The sequence below is a fragment of the Gallinula chloropus genome (genome assembly GCF_964237585.1).
Source record: "Gallinula chloropus genome assembly, chromosome: 1".
NCBI classification, from domain to species: Eukaryota; Metazoa; Chordata; class Aves; order Gruiformes; family Rallidae; genus Gallinula; species Gallinula chloropus.
Window position 1 is genome coordinate 73,033,783 of NC_140085.1, and position 16,242 is coordinate 73,050,024.

Sequence of the window (16,242 nt, forward strand, 5' to 3'; positions counted from 1 at the left end):
TACAAAACCCACTACGAGATCTTTAATGTCCACGCAGAGATGTTATGATCTCATTTTTGAGCGTTTCCATCTGAAAGATCTTCCCCACTGAGCTAGCCACATGGTACTTCATTTATCTTCAAAGTCATGGAGAGTTGAGCCAACTCTACAGGGAGCCAATATACTGATAAACTGAAGGAGGGCTCGTGTAAGCCCCTCTTAGAAGAGCTGCCTTCAGGCCACACGGCGGAAAAATCTCAGCTTTTATTTGCAGCCAAAGTGCATGTCTAGCCTTCTCCTCATAAAAAGGACTGTAAAAACATAAAGCAAAGTAATCTATTGCAAAAACTGGAGAGGGAAGAGGGGATTTTTTTTTTAGTTTTGGGGTTTTTTTTGCTGAACTCTAGCCCTGAGGTACTACTGGAAAGAGAGATCGTCTCTCCTTACAATTTTAACAGGGTATTACTTCATATTTAAAAGTTATTTCAAAGAATTGCCTTTTGAAAACCTAATTCTTCCCAAAACTATCTACATTGGCCCTTCACTTGAGAGAAGCAAAAGCACTGGCCAGAAATGAGTTATACACGACTGTCTCCAGAAGGTGGGGGGTGGGGTGGAAAGAAAAAAAAAAAAGAGAGAAAAGAAGTGCTCATAAATGTCACTTCCAATCAACTATTTGGTTAAAAGCTTCTGTAAAACAAGAACATCAGGAAGACACTTTACTCCTTTGTAACACATCTCCAGAGAGCAAGTGACTTCTATGGAGTTAAAAACCCTGCACAAGTTAAAGGATTTTGTTAATTTAGCTGGGGCAGGGGACAGTCTCTCTTCCATCTTTGTAAATCATCTCACATCACACACACACTCAAAAGCTAAACAGTTTGGTGCTTACTCTGTCGTAGTCGTCAGCTCCTCTGTAACATGAGTGGTCTGAAGGAGGCCTTCACGTTTCTGGAAAGGAAGATGGGGTTAAAACCTGAGGCGACAGTAGTAAAAGAGCAGTGCATTAGGGACTCTGGAGCATTCAGTGTCTTTCAGAATCCCAAAGGAAAAAACTAGATTAAATGTGCTCACTACGTTTTGCAGAGGTAGAGGTGAAACAGCTGACAAGAGGAGGGCTCGCTCCCAGAACAGTGGCATTTATCAGGCTGACAGCCAAATGAATGCTTGGGAAATGCATATGTACTTATATCGTGTTTTTTCTTGCAGCCAACAAAATCACTAACAACTCTTCTCCTGAATCCACATTGTGCCTGGAACACGAATTAGAGTTTGTCAGCCCCATCTTAAATTCCCCAAGAGCTCTCATTTGTGTCACGGTGTCAACCAACAATTTGACACAACTGTCACCCTGGCTCTCCAAAGAGGTCTGGGGCTGAAATAAAACGGATGGCTGCCCCAAGCTGGGGCTCCAGGGGGCTGGCAAAGCTCTCTGGGTATGAGGGCAGCTCTCCTTGAGCAGGCGTGTTACTGCAAGCATCAGCCACAGGCCTGTCAGGAGCACATCCACCAAGGAAATGCAGGGAGCATAAAAAGCCCAACTAGTGATTTCACAATGAATAGTATTTCCCTGCTACTGGATTTTCTCTCCTTGGGATAATTTTCTGCATGAATAAGGAGTCTCCTACCCAACAGAGAGTTAACATGCGGTAAGACTCAGTTTCAAAACAGTTTTACAACAACTCCCTCAGCTCTGTTAAGACCCAGCCCCTGACACGGATGGGGTCAAATACTTCTGAGTCTCTCCAGAGTTCTAGAGACATGGCACATGCCTCTCAGAGGCTGGGAGTGCTTTCACCCAAGTCAAAAACTTTAACATCTCTATAGGTCCCTCCCAGAACTGTGAAACACAGCCTTATGCCTGAAGAGAGGTATTTCTTTCTTCCCTTCTCTATGCTTCAAAAGCTGACACAAAGAGCTCAAATCTTAGCAGCCATCTAGGAACCGGGTCTGTCAGAATGACTTACGGCAGGGTTAATGAAGCTGCTAGCACAGGTAAGCAGGGAAACCACCTCCCCAGGCATACACGTATGCCATCTCAATCATTTTCACCAGCTGAACCTCAAACAAGAACTGCTTTGAAGAGAAACACATCCTTCCTTCCCCAGAAGCAATCCAAGAAATAAAAACTGAAATCCAAAAGCCAGCAAGAAGAACTCCTGCCCTTCCAATCCCGAATGACGGCAGCGCTGCTTTCTCAAGCCACCACCCAGGGAGCCTGGATGAAAGCAGAGCCTGAGCCGCGGTCTCCCATCACTGTGCTGTTGCAGCTCCCAGTCTCCCATCACTGTGCCGTCGCAGCTCCCGGTCTCCCATCACTGTGCCGTCGCAGCTCCGTGCCTGAGCTGGGCCCCGTGCTGGATGCCGCCAGCTGGCCATGTCTTCACAGCCCCTCGCCTCCCTATCGCGCACACATCTCATCCTGCTCCCCCGAGGGGGCCGCGGGCACGGCACCAGAAGGTTTGGCCAAACAAGCCGGGACGACAGCGTGGATGGAGCAATGAGGAAGCATCTGACACGGCAATGTTTTCTTGCATGCAGAACAACGTTGTCTTCATTCCATCCCACCGCGTCGCTGCTTTACTAACACAAGTTCCCGGACCTTCCAGGCACCACGTACCCCTGGGAGAAGATGCCACAAACTGCGAACAAAAGCTCAGTAAGTGGTGACTAGTGAATAATACTTCCAAACGCTTGATAAGAAAGAGGAATGGATGCCAACATTAGCATAGGTGGAGATGGCAGGATTTCTGTGCAGCCCCCTCTGAAGCAGCTGAGTATACCTCTTGCACAAGGAGCTTTGGTCCCTTGGCTTTGCAATCCAAAAGCAAATGTCATTCTTTGAGAGAACTTGGATGCCTTGCACTGCTGACACCAGACACATTTATTCTCCATCCTGCCTTGCCTCTGACCTTTCAGTCTGCGGCTCAGACTCCGAGGGAATTACTGTAAAATTACCTCAGATGTCCCAGCAGCACCAAGGTGGGACATGCTGCTATTTTAAAAACGAGGATGAGGAAAGCTAAGTGCAAGAGACAGCAATTCCCCAGCCTTGCAAGAGTAACCAGAGTGAGCCTTAAGAACAATTTTTACACTTATTTCTGAGAAATTTTCTGGTTTTCTGAATTAAGGTATTTCTTCATCACGTTAAGGCTGTGTTTCAAATATCAGGCAGTAGAGTCAGCTAGAAGAAAAATCTCAGGATTTTCAGTTCTCACTGGAAGCATGCACTGAAACCACAAAGTTTCTCTCCTCCCTGCCCTCACTGAGAAGGCACACTCTGAGTGCACCAATATTAAAACATGTATCATCTTAGACTCTTAAGTCAGCACTTGGAAGTAGCTATTGACAGACTCTTAACTTGAAGACCCACCTAAACCCTTACTCTGCTAGGATCCTTCAAGTATGACTTGGACATATATTGCCATGGTTACAAAATTTTCAATTTTACTCAAAAGCCATCAAGAAAACCAATTCTGGAGATTGATTTAAAAATGGTTTTGAAGTTACTAAGTTTCAAGTACTCTGCTCTCCACCTCTGCTCTACTCCACTTCATGGTGCTCATTTAAAATAACACCAACAAAAGCACTTTTCTGCTGGGTTAATCTTGTAGCTGTTCAGGTAATACTGACAGGCACATTGGTAAATGTTCCTCCATGGAAGGTAAAGCAGAAAGTCCTCTCTTAAAACGCTTGTGGTTTTCTGAGCAAACTGTACAGTGCAGGCCCAAAAAAGGACAGTGTCTTCTTTGACATATGGAGATGCAGCTACAGAACTTTCTCAGAGTCTAAATTAACTATTTTATATATATTTAATTATTTTTTTAAAGCACATTAGGCAAGTCTCAGTCTGTTACCTCAAGATGCTAAAGGAAGGGAAGAATTTAAGGGAAGAGCAGAATCACTACAATTCCTTGGAGATGTTAGCAAATGCTTCCCATGTAGCACAGTGCTGTCATAATATTATCTCATTTTGTGGAGGAGGACACTAAAAATTAGAGAAGAAAAACCTGTAACACTCACACAAGCTGATAAGGTATTCTGCACTTCTCTGGGACAGGCTATGAAAACACACACGACTTGGTTAAGTAGTAATGTGCTAAACCAGTATGGCTTTCGTGGTGTAATCACAGCCCTTCTAAGCAAGAAGCACCTCGTGCATCTGCACAGTGTGAGAACAGCTCAACAAAGTTGATAGTGATAATCCTAAGTGCCAAAGTCACCCATGAAAGTCAGACTTTTAACTAGTTGTGAAAATCTGAATGTGGGTGTGTTCTTGCACAATACTCCCACAACTTCTTCCAAGGTTTTCTTGCTGCTGGGTCAGTTCTGCAAAGCTTAAAAAGGTCACCAAAACTGTTGATTAATCCCTGTAATGCATATTCAAGCAAGAAGAGGCATTAAACTAAAACCTCTCAGGGCAGACATCTTGTACATGATTGAGTTTTATAGAACTCTCATCATTATTTGGATCTGTAATAAGAGAGAATTTAACAATAAATTGATAATTACAACAAAAATAATCTTCTTAGTAATAGTTTTCTTACTTGGATTAGGAACAATATTAACCTCATTACCATTCTTCTATCTGTTGTTGGTATAACAAAGACTAAATAAAATCCATTTAAATAGATCTGTGTTACTGAACAGCATGCATTTTTAGACTGAAAAATGGATGTGGAAGTAGGAAAATTCCAAACTATAAGGCAAAAGTTATTGTTGCTAAAGAAGCATGCTTTGGTTTATACTATGCCTCGCTTTCCCTTTAAATAAAGCTGAAGAGTTTCAAGCTTTTCCTAGGAGTAGGACGGGGGAGCTGAAACAAGCCTCCTCTTGCATGGAGCCAGCTGAGGTAGGCTCCCAGCCAGAAGTTGCCATAACCATCTCCAGGACTCGGGCCCCAGGTCCAAGAGCAAGAGCTCACAGCCTCTTGAGCTTAAGTTAACTCTCATTGTACCACTGCTCTGACACCTCACTGCACTCCCTTGGAAACACAGGAGTTGCTCTTTCCCTCTTTCTTTCATTTCTGTCAGGCCTTTTCCCACCCTGTCTTCCTTCACCTCAGCTTTGCTTGTAGCAAGATGCAAGCACTCCAGTGAACCAGACTCTCTCTGGGGGTGTCTTCTCTACACATCTCCAAAATGAAAAGATAAGCAAACACCTTCCCCACAGCCATTCCTCTGCTACAGGGGTGGAGGGTCTTGAAGCTTGAACTAAGGACAAGGAAAGGGAGGCTTTTCCTATTTACAAAGGTTTTTTTTCTGGCTCATCAGTTACAAAAAACACTTCACTGTACTGGGCAGAGGGAGATTTCTAGCATCCGGGTGCTAGAGCATAAATATAAGGTTGCCCACCTTATATTTACATTTTCCCCCTTACCCTTCTGATATAGTCATAAGAAATTTCAAAAGACATTAGTCTTCTAACTACTTTCATGCTTCTTCATACCTAACTCAATGTTCTTAAAATGAAAAAACTACATACAGCAGGCTGAAAGCAGTTCAAAAATCACCTCTGAAAGAGAATATATACATTTATTGTCAACCAGGGTGTAGCCATCAATTTAGTCATTTACATCACACCCTGTATCTCTAGAGCATTCAGGCAAGTAGCCTGGAAAATGCCATTATTTAAATGTAAAGGAAAACAAGGCTTGCCTCATCAACCACCACCCAATTGCATCTTGTAAAGGGATCCACATTTGCAAAACAGAGTCTAAGATCCCTTTATCTTCCTTACTCTCAAAAGGAAGCCTACTACAGCCTGATGGCTTTAATGGTAAATGACAGGTACAGAAAGTGCTTCCACAGCCTGCTGCCAGCAGCTGAGCCTGCCTTGCAACAAGAGCACCAAGCACCACAGCAAACAGTCACGGTGTGATCAGAGTGCCAGCTGGAACAGCTCTGCCTGGTGTTACAACAGCTGCTGAGAAAAGCTGGGTTCACATGCTACACGCTGCCACAGGAGCCCCAGTTGGGGTAGAAGGCGAGGCAAAAGGCAAGGGTACAAATGCTCTGAAAGCAGAGGCTTCGTACAGCGAAAGGAAATGGTCAACGCCAAGCAGAGAAAGGAGTAACAAGAGAGATATCTTGGGCAGGAGGGAAGAAGTCAGGGCTCCTCAGGTCAGGTCTCCTTGTCTAAGGAAAGCTAACAAAAACACAGGGCTGTGAAAGAAATGATGAAAGTCTAGTAGCATGCCAAGGAAAACAGCATGTCTAAGTCTGCGTAAGAAGTCACTGGGGAAAAACAACATCAGTAACTGGCTTCCCAGGCTAGGGAGATTCTACATGCTGAAACTCCTTTTCTGTGCTGTTTGTGTTTCAGTGGCTTCTCTACAAAAAAAAATGCATGGCAAAAGCCATTTATTAAAGTGCTATAAATTAGAGACACAACTCTCCCTCATACAAAATCCCATCACAGGTTTTGAGCTTGATATGGCAGTAGCAAACAGTGGTCCCAAACATATTAAAGGAACGATGTTCTTGGGATCACATTTCAGCACAGCAAAAAGGCATTCCCAGGGTGGAGGGCTCACCAAACAACTGGGACAAAAATTTTCTAAATGACAAGAGATCAGGGGGCAATGGATGGGGACAGCCCAGTACTGCAAAACCAGAGTGATTAACAACAATTGTTCTCAGAGTGTTAAACAAGGATCAGTTTCTCTGATGTGTTCATACTCACCCGCACAACTACCACTTGTACAGACACATGCTCAGGCAGTCGAATGGGAGCCCGGAAATGCATTGCCAAAGCTACCAGGAGGTGAAGAATGGATATCAGATTCTTGCCATGGATTGCTGCAGGGAACAAGGAAAATTAAACAAATAGAAGAATACTGAGGGCTTATCTTAAACAGCTCTGGAAAAAGGCAGTGAAAAATGCTTTTGGTGAACACACTATGTTTTCTTTTTATCCTTCTTTCACTTTTTTCTAAACTAACAACATCTACCATAAAATCTTAACAGGCAGCATAGCCTAGACTCAACCCTCCCTTTAAGTTACATGCCTGACTTAAGAATCCACACACTCTGGCTCCCTCTCTAGTCAATGTGGACAGACAGACTCAATCACTTGCCTTCCACTGTATGGGAGAATACTGGAGAATTCAGCTTTTAGCAGACTTTCAAAGTGTTAAGACAAGCTTCCCAGGCTGTAAGGGATGAACCCCATGCACTACCTAGGCGAAGGGACTTCTCAAATTCCATTCCTGCTTTCAGATTTTAACAGACCATGCTTGAACAGTGGGCGCCTTCTGCTTAGCCAGATCCTCCAGCAGGATGCAGGACCCTCCTACCCCAGTGGCCTGAAGGTTTAGGTCACCCTCTAATACTTGAGTGGTTAACACATTTCTTGTACCTTAGGGATTCAAACTCAGGAAGCAAACAAAAAACCTTTCTAATGAAAGCATATCCTTAAAAGAACAAATTACTGCTATTATTCCCCCAAAAAACAAATGAAATTATCTGTTCTGAAATGAAGGCCACAGAAGAAGTTATCAGCTACAGTCATGAACAGATGTAGTAAGACCCACTATGCAAGTAAATAAATAATTAAGCACTCTGTCACAGAGAAGACTATCAACCTACTGAGTATTATACCCTCCTTGCCTGTGAAGCAGAGACAGAAAACATAGCAGAGTGCTTACAGTCAACGTTCCACTTGATCGTCCAGCCGTGGGGTCGGAGTAGATCATGGACAGCTTCCAGGACAGTCTGCAGCTTTTGTTTCTGACCAATCTCAGATTGCGTCACCTCTGCCACGTTCAGTTTACGGTCAGCCAATTTTTCTGTATTTGAAAAGAAAGAACAACAAAAAAACCCAGGCAAAATCAGATTAAGTAAGGGTCTGAGTGGGGAATAATGAGCACTGAGCACTGGGTAAAGCTGGACTCAGCCTGAAATTTTCCAAGAGAATGAGCTTCTTCAGAAAGCAAAATAGCTGCAAGCAAACCTTTCATCAAAGCGTGTCAATACCAATAAGCCCTGTGATAGAAAACTGGTAAAGTCTGGCAGAACATCCTCATCAATCAGGTGTCAAAATATATAACAACTTTCAGGCAGGCACCAAGTTAGTAATAATATTTATTGTACCTCCCCTTTTCTTTCACTGTTGAAAAGCAGTTGGCACAACACAGCCTTCACAACACAAGGAATTTGCGCAAGCATAATGGGCTTTTCTCATAAGCTCATTTAGGATAAATGTTGTGTGGGCATTTACTTCAGCTCCATAAGCTCTATTTCAGGTTAGCTGAAGCTATGAATTTAATCTTAAGCAAACTTTGCCTCCTCGAGCCATCAAAAGTCACAGACTCTCAGAACCCACAGATTAGTACTGGCTCGGTGGAACTGATTTAAAGAAGCAAACTGGCATGATCTTGTCACGCTGTTATGAGACTGTCACAACATGGCTGATTACTTAAAAAAATGAAGTAACATAGGAAATTCTGTAAAACACCATTACTAAAATTTGAGTTCTGTTTCTTTAATATATAATTATTTGTTTCCAAAGTTATAGACAAGTCTTCCTTCTCTTCTGCTGCACTGTCAAAGACACAAGAGCTGGATTTCTCTTTTAAAAAACAAAAAAAAAAAACACTGAGGAAGGTGGGGTAGAGTCTTCCAGCCACCACCAGAGCAATGGGAACAGCTGATCTTTCTTCTACCTCCACTTTGGGGGAAAAATGGTCAAACTCACTCTGCTGCTGGACTAGGAGGTCAGGTCTGGTTTAACATATTCCAACTATACATTACTATCCCAGTCTTGGAAACAAAAAAACAAACTTCACCAAAACTGTTGGGATGGACTTCAACTTTGAAGAGACTTTCAGAAACATTTACGAGTTGCCAAAACCTGCTGTTCCAATAATGGCAAAATTTTGGCTGTCAAGCTTAAGAGTTTGTTTCTTCTGAACATTCTACCTAGATGAAGGCAGGTATTTTTAAAAGGGACATAAATAAAAAAGTCCTTTAATAACACAAACAGAAGAAACTTGCAGGTTTTCAACTAGCAAATACTTTGAAGATATTGACCATTTCTGTTAATCTAAAGTAGGAAAATTTTATCACTATCTGAATAGTATTAATGTGAAAACTGTCCTTTAGCCAAGATGTCTCTGAGTCTTATGTCTTTCTTTAGGTGAGTACCAAAACATGCAAATATATTTTTTTTAAATTATTAGACACATTTTAAAAAGTATTTTTTAGATTTTTTGGATCTTGTGTTATGGCTCCTATCTATTCTCAGCACGGGTTAGCTGCCAGCTAGCAAGTAGAAATCTACTGCCTTTCACCTTCACACCATGTGTACCAAACCACTCCAGCCTCTCTGTGTGGCACGACTTACACCTTGATAAAATTAACCACGGAGCTCCACCTCAATCATTCAGACAGCCATTTGCTAATCTCTTACTCCAAACTGCTCTGAAATAAGGCCACTGACAAGCTGTGTCAGATAGCTTCAGGTCTGCAGAGAAAATGCTTCCTGTGGGCTTCTCAGGCCCCACAGGAAGAAAATGAGGAAAAACCAGTCCTGGTAGACCAACCAGTCTCAGGTAGCAAGATGTACCTGCCCATCTTTCCTTCTGTGAGATACACTAAATCCAACTAAGCTACATATGTACCTATGTACATCCAACTAAGCATTTGCTAAATATCCGTAGGCCTGAGGGTGGAACCGCGGCCTCCACGGGGAGAGCAAGGCAGCAGTGGCACCTGTGACAAATGGCTACAGAGAAATGCACTACCAGCACTGGGAACAGCAGTGCCCATATGTTAAGAAGTGCAACACTGTTCACACAAATACTCCCCAGCTAAAATTAACTCTACAACCCTGCTGCCCGACATGTCTGGAGGGTCCCAGCTGCAGCCTCAGCAAGCAGCATGACAAGTACTCTTGTTTTACTCCTCAAGGGTTTTCTTGAGGAGTTTTAATTGCACACAAAGTTAAATGCTGCTAACAGTTTTTAAAACCTTGTGAATATTCACCAAAATGCTGCAGACTTGTTGTTTAAGGGGCATATTCAGAAAATTCAGTAAGCAGTATCCACTAGAACCAGTGGGATTAGGTCCTCTTGCCCCACTCTGGTGTACTCATCCCACACTCCAACCACTCTTGAAAACACCTCATAAGTAAACTGAGAGCCATCTGACTAACTCTGTCTCCAAGAAACAGCATAGATTTACAAGTACTTGAAGCTTTGGGTCTCTGTTAGCTAAAAGCACCCCCCATAAACCACTGAGTCATCCTAAGGTTTTCACCATTGTGCTTCTTACACATCACAAAGGTTGTAAGGAGTTTGGAAAATCACAAGCACTTGACTGAGTATATCCTTTGATGAATCATTCACACACAGATGCACCTTATGAGTATGCACCTGCTGCCATGCATTCTCTTTTTCTCCTAAAAGTGGTTCTATCAAGACCTCAAAAAAAGCTCTCTGCCCAAAACCTTTCAGAAGCAAACCATACAGACAAATTTTGGACCACGTGGCTTCTGCTCAGTCCCCCACTGTAAACATAAATTTGACTTTTTTCTACCACATATTTCCTCTGTCAGGACTATATTTATTCCATGAAACAGGAATCATCTGGATTTCCTCCCCTTTCAACAGACAGCATGAGAAGAACAGATGGAGAAGCTGACACTGCAGCTATCAGTGAAAAAAAACTGTATCCCTGGTGAGATGGTGAGTTACTGCACAGACCTGCTGCTGTCTGCAGCTTTGAAAAGATTAATTTTGGGCTCCTTCCAGCCTTTGGAGCCGTCTTCTTCTCTTGTGTGAACTCACCCAGCAGCTTTTGCAGCACCTGCCCATCATAAAGGTCCTCTTCCAGTTGCTTGACAATGATTCTCTCCTCCACCAGCACATCATTAATCCAGTCAATTAGAACCTGGAAGTGCAAGAAAAGGAAGCAAACACCTATAAAACACTGAAATATGTTCCTTCCATTCAAGGCAATAATCAGGAATATAAGCCAGAGCAAGAGCAGCCATGCTTATGTGTTTCCAAGTTACAGGGAAATAATGGACAAAGAGATGTTTTTGTTCTATTATTTTTAATTCAGGTCTCGCAACATGACAATTTTAGTGCTATTTTTCCTCATTAAAACGTCTCCCTCTTGCACCAATTCTAAATCAAGTAGCAACTAGCAGCTCTGGAACAACAACCTTTGCTACTACCTATGGTGTCTAAGACCCAAAACTCACATCTTAACTGTTTTGTGTGACCAGCAGACCTGCCAATAGATGACAATTGTCCCACGCTCTCACCATGAACTCTGCCTTGAACAGATGTGAGAAAGAACTTCAGGGGGAATGAGTAAATGCTCCTACTGACAGGAGATACATAGACCCACTAGCTAGGTCCCTGCCATAAGCAACAGGACAAGGCATTTTGTCTTCAGCTGCTGCGGTATGCAGAAGTCTGGAATTAAAATTTTGGACAAAAAACCTGATAACCATACTTCAATGTATATCATAGACCCCATATGCTGATTACTTTTAACTACACAAGTCATTCAATCACCTGCAAAACAAGAATGAACATAAAGAACATATAAGAAGAAAAGGAACTGAGTTATTATCTTTGGCACCTCAAAAAGTTAATTTCCAAACTCCTACAGGAAAAACAGCCTTGACTGTTTTAAGTTGGCAGTAAGCAGTGCCTTCCTTGACTTTATTACTATTCGGAAAATTAAATTACTTTCTCAAAAATAGTACAGTTCAATGGGAAAAGACCCTGGCCCCATGCTTCCACCTTCATGACCTGCACTGCCAATGAACCGACAGCTGCACTTCTGCTTGAGCAGCCCAGCCTGTCAGGACACTGGCCACCCCAGGCCCTCGGGGTCCTGGGTTGAAAGGGGTATTGCAGCACCGTACCTGGGCAGGTACACTCAGCCTCTCACTTTGGCTGTGGTCAGCTGTGGTCCAGCAATACTGGGAAGCCTGTCTCCCAGTACACACTCCAAAAAACTGTAACATGTTGACTACCACCAGGAATAGGGCATCAAACCCTTGGATTTCCTTTGAAAACTCCAAACAAAATTAGCTCGGGGATTATAGCCAGCAAAAGTTAAATGAGAGAAAATGCTGTCTAAATAAAGCAGTTAGCAAAGCTCTGCTCTGCAGGTGGGGAACCATGTCAGCACTTGGAGAGAAAACCCCAATCATCTATTCTTGTCTCTTTCCATCTTTTTTCAGGGAATAGGATGACATTTATGGCAAAGGGCTGGAGACAGGCATTAGACAAGACAGCAAAGGATTACCACAGCTGGAAGACAATGAGAAGAGGGACACTGTTTTTCACCCTGAAAACTGTTCACCAGTGATACAGAAGAGTCAGTCCTACGTAATAAGATACTTTCTTGTCTCAAACTATCTAAAAAGAGATTTTCAAAGCCTGTCAAAGTGACTGCCCAGTTCCAAAATGATGTAGGTTTGACACACATAGACATCAACAGAAAAATAACTGAAGAAATCAGTCACAGAGGCTTTGGGTCTTCCATGAGATTTACCGACCAGATTTTAAAAAAAATTATCTGAAGTTCAGCTGAAATTACCACTTCATAATTAGATACCATTACAGCCCCTGTAAAAATAGGCCAGGTTTCCAAACATCCTCAGATGTTTTGTTAAAGGAAGACTCAGGATGCAAAACTATTTGAACCATTAATACCTATTTTATTCTATTTGTTCTGTGCTGGATGGTAATTGAAGTCAGAATCTAGAATATGCCAAGGAATTAAAAGTCTGGAAGTACCTTCTAATACAGGAGACAATACTGCACTTCCAAGAGTGGATGTACACAGGAATCAAAAGCAGCTTTGGGTACAGGGTGTTCAAAAAGAGAAACACTTACACTATGTGTTACTTATATGTTTCAGAGAAATTTAGCACTGAAAAACTTAGGGCAAAAAAAAGTACATGAAAGAGATACAAACTAAACTAGGTCTAGTCATATTATTTTATTATTTTAACAGTTCAGCACCTGAATGAAAGAAAAATATCAAGAAGACCATTCTAATTTCTTTAGTATTCAGACTACAACTTCAGCTCCACTAGAAAAAAATAATTTGCAATTGGTATTTAAGAGTTTTTTAAAAATGTAACAGTCCTCGAAAGCTGGGAAGTTCTGTAATTAAAAAAAAACCAAACAGGCCCTCAGAATATGCTGTCCCACTTCCTGATTGTGTCTTAATTAGGAGCCTGACAAAATCTTTCTGCACAGAATTTGGGGAGGAGGAGGGTTAAACTTCGAGAAGGGAAATAAAGCAGGGTATTGCTTGTTGAAATGATGAATGTGCAGAAATACTTTGTGACTCTCTGCTCACAGAAAATCAGCTCTCTATTTTTTTGTAGTTGCTCCTTCATGCAGACAGAATTAGAAAACAGTCAATAACCTGAATGTGTAAAAATTTAAACAGCTTGATACACTCACAGGGTACTTGGTGGGAAGCAGAGAGAAGGTGCAGACAGAGAGCTTCTCCTGTGCATGAAAACAACACTTAACTTCGATCTGTCTGGTCTCACAGGCCTCTACCCATTCCTTGGTTTCTGTGCCTGCACTTTGTACATCTGCAGATCAATTTTGCCTTCCAAGCTCAGGCTACGTTTGCTGCTTTAAGTAACGTGTGCAAGAGAAACACCAGAGGACTGAGGAAGTGTTTTACTGCAAAGCCTGTTCCCCCAGGGTCATCCCTAACACCATGCCTCTCCTCACATGCAACAGCTGGTAGAGCAAGCCCAAGATCCCACATGTAGCTAATGATCTTCAGTGCAACTCATCTCTCGCCTTCCTCAGTACTGAGAGACTCACAAAACAGCACACAGCTACATGGAAAAGTTTGGTAGGTCACTTAATTTGTAATACCTTCATAAAAAGCTCTTTTTCTACAGTCTTCTATAGTATCTGGGATTATCAGCATGATTTAAAGACTTGAATACAATATCCCTGTGTCCCCAACACCCCGCCTGCCCTTTCATGCATACCCACCCTCATATGTAACATCTCTGAACTGCACCAAATGCTCAGACACGTGCGTTTGCAGTTGTAAAACTTCCAGCCGTGCTTTGAATTCTGGCACATCCCTTTATCATCTCATTTTTAGGACAAATGCACATGTCTGGTTAAAGGAGCCATGTTTGCATTACTAAACACTGGGCTGAAAACTGAAACTCACCATGAGGCGAACAGTTGAAACAAAAGAGTGCTAGAAATCTAGAAGGAAAAATGAGTCTGCCTGCCCAATTAGGTATTTTACTTCGTGCAAGATGGGTTTTTACATCAAACTTCACCAGCTCAGTGAAGCAGTTCTGTTCTGCAGGCTGGCTGCTCCCATGGCAGTGAGGCGCGTTCAGAGCTAATCTGCATAGTTCAAGGGCACAGGACCCCACAGTTACCCCTATACAGTAATGGACAAACTGAAAAACAATACAAAATACATCAACACATCTGGCACAATGGTAAAACAGGAAGCCCAGTCACCAAAAACAGCAAAGAAGGAAAAACCTCGTTTCAATGACCCTTTTCCCCTCGACTTCTGGGAGACTTTGGAAGCAAAGATCAAAGGTACAAAAGCTTAACTGGCTTCAGGGTTGAACGTGGAGATTAATATTTCAGGAAAAAAATAATAATCATATTCAGGCCTCAAAACTATCAACTAAGCACAAAGCACTGGCAGCCTGCAAACAAAGAAAAGGCTTCTGGTTTTCAGAGGCAGACCATAGAGCATTTAAGAAGCACAGTTTGATCTGGTCACATGTGAAACCTTACCAAAAGGTCAGTGGCTTCATTTCACCACAGTGAATTTAAAAAAGCCATAAAATTCATCATGGAAAAAGGTGATAATTTCTAGAACTGTGAATGCTTTACTGCAAATTAGATTGTTTCCTTATTTCAGGCAGTATATGGAGCAGCAATGTGTCTGTATTTTAAGTTTAGGCAAGGCTTTAAAGGTCCACAGCTTCTGCAGCATCAGCGGATCTTACAGAAGGCATCTTGCAACTATGAGTTGCTGTCTTTTGTCAAGGCAAGGCACTTCCACACAGACCCAATTCTTGAAAGCTGCTGTTTTAAAATTTTGGATTCAATTAGTAGAAGCTCTTCTGCATACTTTTCCTACCAGAATACACAAGAAAACCTTAGGAAATCTGTCGCTTATATGAAATGTTAAAATATCTTTTCAAAGTCTCTGACTCAACTCCTAACAGCCTCTTAACTCTAATTATGTTTAGGATGACAACCAGCAATGAAGCTTTTGAAACTATTATCCTTTAGCCACATCTGAAACAGAAAGGGGGTGGGGGGAGGATTCTTTCCAACTTTACACCCAAACCAGCCTGTATGTTTTTTTTTTTTTTTTTTTTAAGTATTCAAAAGAGAGATAGAACCACCCCAAAACACTCTTTACAATTAGCAACATAGACCAACTAAAGAAACTTCAAAATTCAGTTTCCATTAATATTTAAACATATTCACAATATAAGGTATAGGCTAGAAAGCTGACTCTAAAATATACAAGAATAAACAATGTATCACAGGACCCTCTATTTGATCACGAAACAGACCAAAGTTATAATTCAAAGGTTTCATTTCAGATAGCTGTGCATTTGTCACTTGGCAAATATTGAGCAATGAATAAAAGCAGCTCACACAGTTCAAACAGAATATTTTGTGAATAAAATGGTAACTTGTCTGTCTTTTCCTGGTCTGAATTTTCAGCTTCAGGTCTGTCCATCCACCTACCAAACTGTGTTTGATGACACACAGAGCAAATGAAACGAGGCAAAAAAGGCTGCTGGCCACAGAGAGAATTTGGTTGAACATTTCATATTGACAAATTGCAGCCAACTATTTTTAGAATAGTGTTGACAATGATAAACACCACCTCGGGGTATAATTCTACTTCCTGATGATTTTCATATGTGCAAGAGAACTTAAAGCAGGTATTGTAGCATTCCCAACCAAGCAGCTTTCAGCAAGGGGATTCACTGTACGTTTGCTTTAATGTGAGTGAGGAATGAGGCTTTTTGTTCTCGGGTGTTTTTTCCCCCGTTGGTCTCCCTGTGTTACCACAACGCTACACAATCTGTCCCTCCAGAGCTACAATGGCTCTGTCAAAAATCACTTCCAAACGCTCACACAGGCTTGCACTGATCAGCCCACTATGCATGTAATTCCTATGGCACGAGCTGAGCAGAAATTGAAACAACATTTTGTGGAGACAAAGGGACATTAACGCAGTGTCAGCGGCGGAGAGA

General features: G+C 42.1%; 1 protein-coding gene across 2 annotated transcripts in view; it reads right to left on the minus strand.

Annotated features, from left to right (window-relative positions):
* Positions 1–16,242, minus strand: part of PARVB (parvin beta) — a 59,559-nt gene that overhangs the window by 15,435 nt on the left and 27,882 nt on the right. For both annotated transcript variants that reach the window (XM_084270187.1, XM_084270188.1), the window contains exons 4-7: positions 10,769–10,871; positions 7,628–7,768; positions 6,664–6,779; positions 872–930 (exon numbers count right to left, since the gene is read on the minus strand). In XM_084270187.1, the coding sequence (XP_084126313.1) occupies positions 872–930; positions 6,664–6,779; positions 7,628–7,768; positions 10,769–10,871 (419 nt within the window). The remainder of the gene's footprint in view (positions 1–871; positions 931–6,663; positions 6,780–7,627; positions 7,769–10,768; positions 10,872–16,242) is intronic.